General features: G+C 32.8%; 1 protein-coding gene across 1 annotated transcript; it reads right to left on the minus strand.

Annotated features, from left to right (window-relative positions):
• Positions 1–7,004: 7,004 nt before the first annotated feature.
• LOC113762300 (heat shock 70 kDa protein, mitochondrial) lies at positions 7,005–11,011 on the minus strand. Its single transcript, XM_027305688.1, has 6 exons — positions 10,680–11,011; positions 9,657–9,733; positions 9,498–9,576; positions 8,843–9,409; positions 8,138–8,758; positions 7,005–7,907 (listed from the first exon to the last, which is right to left on the minus strand). The coding sequence occupies exons 1-6, from the start codon at positions 10,752–10,754 to the stop codon at positions 7,281–7,283; spliced, it is 2,046 nt and encodes a 681-aa protein (XP_027161489.1). The 5' UTR covers positions 10,755–11,011; the 3' UTR covers positions 7,005–7,280.
• Positions 11,012–11,398: the final 387 nt, after the last annotated feature.

The following is an 11,398-nucleotide window of genomic DNA, read 5'->3' on the forward strand; positions in this document are numbered from 1 at the left end:
ATGGGCTGAATTTTGGCTAAATTAGGGCTAAATCGATTAAAACATAACTCATTTTAAGAGTTTTAAATAAGCCAAACTCAAGTTAATATAGAAGATTTTTCTTTGGATCGAGTTTGAGTTTATTGAAGTCCCCGTTCACAAAACCCAATTGATAAGATCATGTATTTATATAAAATTTTATTTAGAAATAAGCTTAGTAAAAGTAATTTAGTCCAAGGATAATATAGTCCTTCTATTATGATATTAATGGCAAATTAGTCAAAAAATTTAAATCAATTAATAGGGGTAAGTCAAAAATTTTAAAATAATAAATAAGGGCAAATTAGTCAAAAAGTTTTAATATAATTAGTAGGGACTAATTAGTCTGTTTATTGTGATATTATTATGTGAGAGTATGGTTAAATAATAGCCAATATGAATTTAAATCGTTCATAAAGGTAAATTAGTCCAAATATTGTTATATTGGTAATATGGACAAATTAGTCAAAAACTTTAAAAATAATTTATAGGGGCACATTAGTCTATTCATATTATATTATCATGTGGGAGTAGGGTTATATAATTATAAGAGTATAAATTTGTATTTTTTGCAAGGATAAATTAGTTAAAATTTTATCATCCTATTTGTTAGTCATCCCGAAATGACTAATCCCACATCTCTCATGGGATTATTTTAACCCATGAATAAGGGATTAATTCAGTTAGGTAGGATATGTCATCTCATGTATAAAATGCAACCAAACATAAGATGGTACAAGATGATTAATCCAATCTTGTGTCATCCCGTGAACCAAATAGGCCCTAAACTATTCACTTTACATGGTTTCATCCCTCAACTATAAATTGTTGTAAATCAGCCCTTGAATTAAAAAAAACTTAATTTAAGGACTTTCATCAATTTTAGGCTTCAAATGTAATGGAATTGGGGGTAAAATTGACCAAGCAAAAAAAAACTAATGCGCAATTTAATTAAATTAAGTCAACTAATAACATAGAGTTTAATCATTAATGTTTCTTTCTCTTCTTTCATCTTCCACCTTCTCTAACCCTAATTTGATGAAATAATCAATCAATGAGATCTTTTAGACTATTTTCATGGGTTGATTTTTCTGTTTGGTCGGTTTTGCCCCTAATTTCGTCACCTCTAAAAATTGATGGCAGTTCTTAAACTAAACATTTTTTTTTGTTCAAGGGCTTATTTATGACAATTTATAATTAAGAGGCCAAAACCATACAAAGACAATAGTTTAGGAGCTATTCGAAAAGTTTCCTCTAATCATAATCATAGGGACAAGGGTAGAAACTTTCTTGCAAGGTTTTTTTTTTTTTAGGGTTTTAGCATAAACTAATGAATTTTTTTAGGGGCCAACACAAAAAGTTAAATGGTGGCTTATATTTACCAACTATGGGTTCCTTTGATTCATGAGATGATATAGCATTAGATTATTAATCTTATGTCATCCCGTGTTTAGTTGCATTTTATGTATAAAATTGTACATCCTACGTAACTGAATTAATCCACCATATTAGGGATAAAATAATCTCATAAGAGAGGGTGTATGAATTGCCCCCAGATAAGTAAGAGGTGTGATGATAACAATTGGGACTTATCTATCTTTACTAATATAACTAGTTTTGTACCCATTCGTTGAATGGGAATTGTTTAAAAATAATAAATTATTTAGTGTAGTTCATGAAAATATTTGCATAAAATACAAACTTATTGTATAATCTATTATAACCTTTCTTAAATACATTATTATGTGCACATTGTTATTCAAAAATAGTCTTATAATGTAAATTTAAACATCTAATTCAGTGATTAATAATTCAAAAAAAAAAAAAAACATTCGACGATATGATAACATTCAAAAACTTGAAAATATGCAAGATCAAATCTTGGCTGATCTTCTGTAAACAAAAGAATGGCCAACCCGTTACCAAAACATCAATTTTGGTACTTAATATAAATGGCTTAAAGGTTAATGTGAAAAGAAAAGAAACCGAATGAAGTATTAATAAAAGATCAGAATTCAGAATCAATCAAGTCATAGGAACACAGCAACCTTCTAAATCTGTTCACGGCTAATAGAAGCAAAACGAAAACATAAGATGTATTTTGCTCTTAAGTCAAAAACATAAAAAATCTAAATAGTCTGATGTATATTGCATGACGTGAACTGCTGTATGACAATGAACTTGATGCCTTGTCATTTATGTAATCAGTGACACCTTCTTATTCTTTAGAAGCTTTCTACCAAAGAGTAAAAAAAACATTGAAAACTGCACAAAAATTTTTTAACACCAGAAACCTAGAAAATAAAAAAAAATAGTACATTGTTGAAGACAATTAATAAATTGTCAAAGGTAATTAAAAAATCGTGTGAAAACACAGTTTAAAAGGCCACTTTTAAATCACTAACCAAAAAGCAATATGTGTTCTACTTGAATTGAAGAGTGAATTCATAAATTGAAATAACAAATTAATTACAAAAACCTTATCAGAAATAAAAACCAAACTATAACTTTTGAAGACTTATTTAGAAAATTCAAATTCAATGACCTAACTATGAAGAAGGTGTAGGAAATTACAGATCACATACAGCGAACATAAACAAAGTCCAAATGCGGTCCTTGTATTGAAGGGAATAAAAACGAAGTTCCAAATCCGGTCCTTGCATTGAAGTAAAAAAAAAAAAAAAACTTTCCAAAAAAATTGGTGGAAAAGTGTAAACATTTTCACTGCTTGATAAAGTGATGAGTAATAGATCGAGAACCATATATATGAGTAAAAATGTAGAGTATCTGCGATAGCGATAATCTGATAAAGATAATCTAATATTTGAATTGATATTTCGAACTTTTGAGTTGAAGATGAAACAGATAAAAACATAATTCAAAATTATTTATACTAATCCCCATAAAATTTAGGCCTGACGATTAGGGTTAAGGAACAAAAAGGTGAAGGAATGGAAGAGATAATTATGGAAGGATTATCTAGAATTGTAAAGGCAAGAGAAAAAAGAGGGATGGAATAGCGTAGGTTATTAGGGGGCTAACTCATAAAGCGCGTTGCACCTACTTGCCCTGTCGTTAAGTCACGTAGGAAAGAGACAAAATAAAAGGATAAGAATGAGAATACGACTTTATTATATATATATATATATATATATATATATGATAATACTTTATTTTAACAACTACATAAACCTACTCCCTTACTATAATATTATCTAAATTTTTGACTAATTTGCCCCTATTAATCACATAGTAAATTTTTGGATGAATTTATCCCTACTAATAAAAAATTATATTTTGGACTAATTTGCCATATTAATGATATACCATAATTTTAGACTGATTTACCCATGCCACTAACAAAACTAAACTTTTTGCTTATTTCAGACAAAACCATAATTTCGGACAAAGTTGCCCCTTGTAATAAAAAATTTATGTTTTGAACTAATTTGACTATTTTAATGAAATAACTAAAATTTGGACTAATTTACCCCTATTATTAATAAATTAAAATTTTGACTAATTTGGCCCCGCTAAAATTTTAGACTGAGTTACCTTCATATCTTCTTGGTCAAATTTAATTCACAAAATGTTAGACATGTAGATTGAGACATGTGAACCCATTGATAAGATTGATCTCTTTACATAATAAAAAACTCATATATTGATTCGAATACGGACCACATGAAGCTCCCATTTATGTGTTGCTTACTTGTATATATACATATATATATATATATATATGTGTGTGTGTGTGTGTATGTATATATGTATATAAACTTTTTACAAGTTGAGTTTGGGTTTATCAAAACCTAAACACCCCTAATTATAGGTTTGTTAAAAAGGGTATTATAGTTTATAAGTAAGTAATCTTACTTCATCCTATTTCCAACCAAACACATGATAAGGTTATTTTCTAATATATCCAGTCTGATATAAAGCCAACGAAACGCTGGATAACAAGATTACTCGTTAGAGAATAACTCAATTTATGATGAATAATCTAAAAATAAGTAATCCCCTCTCGTCCACTCCATGAACCAAATGCACTCTAAATCTAAGGATTGTGATTAATTTATAGAAGCAAATAATTGCATAATGTTCAAATGTTGTGCGAAATTAGACGAAAATATAGAAACAATTTTATATAGATCCATTGCGATTACATAAACATAGGTAGAAGAGCTTTCAACATAGTTTTCTTTTCCTTCTTGTTTTGGTCAGAATTTTAGCTTAGACTCATCAATTTTTTTAGAGATAAAAAAAATTGACAGTAAAGCGTTAGCTTATATGTACGAGGCAAGTCTAAGGATTTTAACTAACTAAATCGAAATAATTGCATCATGTTAAAATCTTGTGCCAAATAGATGAAACTGTTAAAACAACTTTACCCATTAAATATTGATGATGGTTTATTAGTGGTCAAAGTTACATTTTTTGAAATTACAAATCCTTAGTTCAGATCTTAATCTTACTCAATATTAGTTTTCTTAGTATTCATCCTACCAGAGTTATTAGTTGGTACCTTATGTATTGATTCCACAATTGTGGGTTATTTGTAAGTTGTAATCACAAAAAAAAATAAAAATTCTTGACTTGTATTGTGCTGTAGCTTTTGTTCAAATTCTTAACACTAAAAAGTTACGAATTAATCCTGAAATTGTAAATAACACTAGATACCAACCAAAATCTTGATATAATTTCAATAAGGATTACATGGCAATAATTGAATGCTGATTTTATGGTTTAGATGCCAACACTACAAATTTGCCTGATAAAATTGAAATCTAAAATCTGATATTAAGAAATTTTTAGTTTAAAAAGAAAAAATTTTAAAAGTTTTTGCTTCTAAAAAGAAAAAAAAATTATTTTAAATGCGAGAAAATGTATTTATTAAGAAAAATTACATTTAATTATTAATTGAGCTCACAAATATCCTAAGATATAGTGATAAAGAAAAGATTTATAAGGATAAACTTTGACACCGTGCAATTCTGGACATTCTACGATGAAGTTGAAAAGAGCTTTCCTGAAATTTTTTTGTGCAAAGTGATTCCAAAAAAAAGTTACAATGAGTATTTCAAGGAGAAAGAGCTTTCTCACTTAAATGATCCATACCAAACTTGGAATAGAATGAATAAGTTGAAAAGATGTTTCTTTTCAGGCCATTCATGCATACCAAACACGGGTTAAATGATAAGTGAATAATCTATTAATTATAATTTGGAGTAAGTTTTGTTTAGAAAATTCATTGTCATTTTATTAATTCGAATGTTTTATTTTTTGTTAAATTACTGAATCGTTAAGTACTAAATTTGATACATTTGATTATATATCATATTAAGTGAAAACTGAATAACCTATCACGTATTTTTTGGAGCAATTTTTGCTTAAAAAATTTAATACCATTTAATTAATTTAAATGTTCTAATATTTTGTTATCAAACACATCTAAATATGTTAAAATCTGAACCATTAAATTTAAATGGTGAATTGAATTATTAAATAGGCTGTTTCATACCGTTAAACTTCTTACACTATTTCCTAATCACGTGGTACATGAGCTCCTCACCAACAACTCCAAATTGTCTTTTTTTTTTTTAAACCAACAAACAATTAAGAATTATCAATTACAGTCATCCTTGATAAAAGCAAGCTATGTCGTCCAAAACAGAGGCTCCAAATTGTAATTTTAGGCAAGAATGAAAAAAAAGGATTTTGGTGTTTTTGCTTTCCTTTCCACCTTAGACATAGCATGATATATATTTTTTGAGAGGGATAATATCAAAAACCTCCCTTAAAGTTTGTCCTAATATCACTTGACACCTCTGAGGTTTTAAAAATATCACTTACCTTCTATAGTAATTGTAAAAAAACTATATTAACCTTCACTTGATACATAATTCACATATCAAATAAATGCACCTCAAAAATAAAAAAAAAAGAAACAAAAGTCACTTTTTTCTCTTTTCCTTTTTTCCAACATTCTTTCTTACTCATTTTTTGGATGACTATTCAATATTTTATTTATAAATTATAATAAATTAAATTTTATTTATCTTTTACTTTTTGTGATTACGATAAAGTGGGATATAAATTATTTACTTATTTTGAGTTAATTTTTATAATGATCAGTACAATTTAAAGGCTTGGACGCTAGTTGAGAAGAAGTTGAAAAAAAATACAAAGTTAATAAGAAATCAATTTTCAGCATATAGAATTAAATTGGTACAAGTGTATTTTTTGTAAATATCTTTTTTATTTTCAAATTTACATTTTTGTGAGCTATAGCGTTATGATGCATAATACTAATAGAGATTGTTTTATAAGTAATAGATTTTTTTAAAGTGAACAAAGTGACTTAGAAATTATTTTATTTAGCAAGCATGAGGATAATTTAGAATCTTTAAAAAATTTGTTATACAACTAACAAAAATAAGGAATGTAAATGATATTTTTAAAACTTTAAAGATGCCAAATGATATTAAAAGAAACCTTAAGGGAGGTTTCTAATATCAGCCCTTTCTGATAAAGGGACCATTGTTGGATACCGTTGAAAGGCAGGGGAATAAATTATGAAAAATTCTCTGGTCCATTTTGAATACTATTTTTTTATTTGAATACTATTGTTTTTGGTCCATTTTGAAGTAAAAATTCTCTGGACTCCAAAAGTTGCCGGTTTTTAGAGTTACTGTAGGGATTAGGTTTATTTGCGTAAATTCTTACTTCTATAAGAAAATGTCAGAAGACAGTACATTATTTTTTAAACTTTTATCTTGAGATAAAAATAATAGTTAAAGTTTTAAATACTTTAATAATATTTAATCTTAAGATCAATAGCACCTCTTTCAACGTCCAATTCTAAATTTCGATATGACACCCAAAAGAAACTTTAAAATTTCCCCATAACTATGTGCCAAATAAGCCTCACATTTTTTCCATAACCATCACGCACGAAAGATTTTATCGAACCGAAACCACGTCAATTGAGATGTCCATCCAGAAACAACATATTTATTGACGCGATAACCACACCACCAGGGCCTACTTCAATTAGCAAATGGGTGCTGCGACTGCAAAAATTTCACTTAGCAATCTACCACTGAAGTTTTGGACTTCACAAGATCAATTAGTGCTTCCAGTACAGCCAAAGCTAAGCTTCCAAGTTTAAATACAAAACGGATTTAATTAACTTCTACTCCGCAAACAAGAAAAAACCTTTGAGAGCAATCTCATATTCGCCTCCTACCATTATCAGCAATCTACTTCTTCACCTCTTCGTATTCTGCTTCAGTGGCCTGGTCACCACCCTGAGAACCTCCAGAGGCAGAACCACCTGATTGACCTGAACCAGACATGTGTTCTCCAATCTTTGAAACAGCTTTGTTTGCAGCATCAAGCTTTGCTTTGATCTCATCGGCGTTGTCATTTTGCAATGCAGCTCTCAAATCTGACACCGCTGCCTGAATTTCAGACACCACTTCAGCTGGAACTTTGTCCTTGTACTCACTCACGCTCTTCTCTATGCTATATATGGTGGTGTCTGCCTGGTTTTTAAGATCAATTAATGCCTTCCTTTCTTGATCCTTTTGCGCATGCATCTCACCTTCCCTGACCATCTTCTCAATTTCAGCCTCTGATAAACCACCAGATGAACGGATGGTGATCTGCTGTTCTTTACCAGTGCTCTTGTCCTTGGCGGACACTGTGACAATGCCGTTTGCATCAATATCAAATGTGACCTCTATCTGAGGCATGCCCCTCGGTGCAGGTGGGATACCCACAAGTTCAAACTCCCCAAGAAGCTTATTGTCCGATGCCATCTCTCGCTCTCCTTGCAGTACTTTAATACCCACTTGGGTTTGGTTGTCAGCAGCAGTTGAAAACACCTGAATGACAAAGGCAACACTGCAGTCAAAAACCAGAAAGCCACGTATAGCTGCATCATGACCCAGTGCTGGTCTAAACAACCATACAAGGTGCAATAATTGTGCAATGATAACAAGACAACATCTAAAACATAATAAGACAATTATACATCTTCAACAAACTATTAACATCATTCACAATAATTTTCTAACTGATAGAACCCAAAAAAAAAAAAAAAACCTCAACTCACCGAGCTTTTCTTTGTAGGAATAGTTGTGTTCCTGTTGATCAATCTAGTAAAGACACCACCTAATGTCTCAATACCAAGTGAAAGGGGAGTGACATCCAGAAGCAGGAGCTCCTTAACATCACCACGAAGTATTCCACCCTGGATTGCAGCTCCCATGGCTACTGCCTCATCAGGATTCACACCTTTGCTTGGGCTCTTACCAAAAATCTCTGCTACCACTTCCTGTACCTTCGGTACCCGAGTCATTCCTCCAACTAGTAGTACCTCATCAACCTGGTTACTAGACACACCAGCATCCTTTAAACAATTCTTGCAAGGTTGTCGGGTCCTTTCAATCAAGTGATTAACTAAAGTCTCAAACTTTGATCTCGTCAATGTGATGTTCAAATGCTTTGCCCCAGACGCGTCAGCTGTAATAAATGGCAAATTAATTTCAGTCTGGGTGGTTGATGAAAGCTCTATTTTAGCCTTCTCAGCTGCTTCTCGGAGCCTTTGCAGGGCAAGCTTATCTTTTGTCAGGTCAATTCCTTCATTTCCCTTGAACTCACTAACCAAAAATTCCAACAGAGCGTTGTCAAAGTCCTCTCCTCCCAAAAAGGTGTCACCATTGGTTGCTTTGACCTGCTCACAGAATAGAGTCATTTGGAACAGATTCAGCAGATTAAAAAGCTGAAGAGAATTTTAGCAGAAAAAGCTAATATTTACCTCAAATACACCATTTGCTATCTCCAAGATGGAAATATCAAATGTGCCACCCCCAAGATCAAAGACCGCAACAAGACCCTCTTTGTTGTTGGAACCATAAGAAAGTGCAGCAGCAGTCGGCTCATTGATAATTCTTTGGACATCAAGACCAGCAATTCGCCCAGCATCCTTTGTAGCCTGTCTTTGAGCATCATTAAAATAAGCTGGAACTGTAATCACAGCTTTGTCAATTGTCTTGCCCAGGTAGGCCTCTGCAGTTTCCTTCATCTTAGTCAGAACAAAGGCTCCAACTTGGCTAGGAGAGTACTGCTGCCCATTAGCTTCAACCCAGGCATCTCCGTTTGGAGCCCTAACAACCTTGTATGGAACCATCTTCATTTCCTTCTGTACTTGTAGATCATCAAATCGTCTCCCAATCAAACGCTTGGTCCCAAAGAGTGTGTTGTTAGGGTTGGTGACTGCTTGACGCTTGGCTGGTGTACCAACGAGTAACTCTCCTTTCTGGTTAAAAGCAACCACTGATGGTGTAGTTCGAGATCCTTCAGAATTCTCAATCACTTTGGGATTCTGCATAATGAATGAAAGCATCAGCAACCATCAAAACATAGCCTCCACGAGGACTAAGAATTCAAGCTTCAAGTAGTATAAAAATTACCTTGCCCTCCATAACAGCTACACAAGAGTTTGTTGTACCCAAATCAATACCAATTACTTCATTTCCAAGGGGTTTCGAGCTAAAAAAGATGGAACAAAATGCAAGTTTAGAAGATGTGATTCAAAGGAGCACATATATAGACTAGGTTAAAGCAACTACCTAAACGGTCTGGTGAGACTTGCCCAATTGTAGCTTGAATTGGCTGAAATCCATGCTGACTTGGTGTTGCCAACCAACTGCCAATGCCACCAAAAATTTCAAGCTTAAAACCAACTCAACAACCCACATGGATACAAAATGCCACGCCAATCACAAAAAGAATAAATATATGCAGAAATTAGCATCAGTAAAAGCATAGTTTTTTTTCTTCGTCTGTTAAAACATAGTTTCCTCAAAAGCCAGACCAAACTTGTGTGGTCCAACACACAAATGCTTTATAGAGTTCCACGGCAACGCTGGCAAGTTGTGTGAACATGTCAATACTAGAATGTTCCTCACAAGAAATCACAAAAATCACGTTTTGTTCTTCAACCCAAGGCAAAAGTGGAGATTTTAAGTTCCAACTGTCCATATGCACAAAAACCACCCCTTGCACACAACAACTAACACCATTGTGGAGATATGTTGCGGAGAATTTTGAGGGCAGAAGACAGAAAAAAGACAATTATTGCACTACTTAAACACAACATGGCATAAATCAATTTTAAGGATTCCCAGCATAGCTCGTTTATCAATCCAAGTCTTAATTACATTCTTGACAACTCCATAGGAAAAAAATCCAACCTTGACAGACTTCACCCCGGAGGAACTTTCCGCTATCAGTAAGCACATGAACACATAGTCATATCAACCAACCGAAATGGTTAAAACCACACAAAAGCTATAACCTTACCATAACCTTGAGGCATAATAGATTTAGGAAGGACGAGAGATTAACTAACTTGAAAGAACCAAACGAAAATCTCAGCTGGTGCACAAACAGGAAACTGGTAGGCAGTAACACATCAAAAACTACATGTAATACCCAAAATTGACCACAGAAACACAACAAGGAAAAAACCCCTAACAAAACATGAAATCAAACACAAAAAGTAACAAATTTATGGGGAAAAAGAAAAAGAAACTACAAGTAAAAAAAAGTGACGATCGGAGAGAAGAAAAAGGTTGGGGGAAGAGAAATACAGATTTATAAGCAGAGATTGGAGCGGAAGCAAGTTCACGCCGACGAAGGGATCTAAGCAAGACAGCGGTAGCCATTGAGAAGATATTGATCAGAACCCCAGGCTCTGCTTTTCTTTTCTTTTTTTTTTTTCTTTTCGTTTCTCTAGCTGTTCTCTGTTTTCCGTTTCTATACCCCAGGAGGAGAGGGTTCTAGGGTTTAGGGTTTATGAAGTGGAGAAGAAAATGAGGACGACAGCAGGAGCGGAGGCGGATAAAGAAAAACACTAACAAACGGGGACGATACTGTTTTGTCCACTGATGAAAAAAATAAGTAAATAGAAAATAATGGGTTAAGTGGCGGTGCGTGTGTATGGGTTGTACTCAGCGGTACAACGAGAAGGTTCTAGATCCGTGTCGCCGGTAACCTTCACCCATGCATTTCCCAGCTTTGCCGATAAGCCACGATGTCGTTTTGACTTGGCTGTATATTTTGTTGGTGTTTTTATCAAAAAGTTAGACTTCTTCGGTGGTTTTGTAACAGGTTCCTTTCATTTCATGGTTTTATAATGGGTGCAGGGCAGCTGAACGATGTAATAGAATAGAGGTGTAAATTTTATAACTCTTTGTAAATTTCTTGTACTTGCAATAGAGCCGTACTATTCATGTGATTTTCATATATAATAATTGTGTGTCTGTTGTGTTGTTAAGTTTTACCAGTAGTTCACGTGGAGTTATACCTT

Source organism: Coffea eugenioides, chromosome 2 (assembly GCF_003713205.1).
Source record: "Coffea eugenioides isolate CCC68of chromosome 2, Ceug_1.0, whole genome shotgun sequence".
NCBI classification, from domain to species: Eukaryota; Viridiplantae; Streptophyta; class Magnoliopsida; order Gentianales; family Rubiaceae; genus Coffea; species Coffea eugenioides.

Excerpts from the sequence above, each read along its gene's own strand:
- LOC113762300 (XM_027305688.1), bottom strand. The coding sequence starts at position 10,754 with ATGGCTACCGCTGTCTTGCTTAGATCCCTTCGTCGGCGTGAACTTGCT. Across the intron at positions 9,410-9,497 it reads TAGCTGTTATGGAGGGCAAG|AATCCCAAAGTGATTGAGAA; the intron begins GTAATTTTTATA and ends TTCATTATGCAG. Across the intron at positions 7,908-8,137 it reads TTCCTACAAAGAAAAGCTCG|GTGTTTTCAACTGCTGCTGA; the intron begins GTGAGTTGAGGT and ends TTTGTCATTCAG.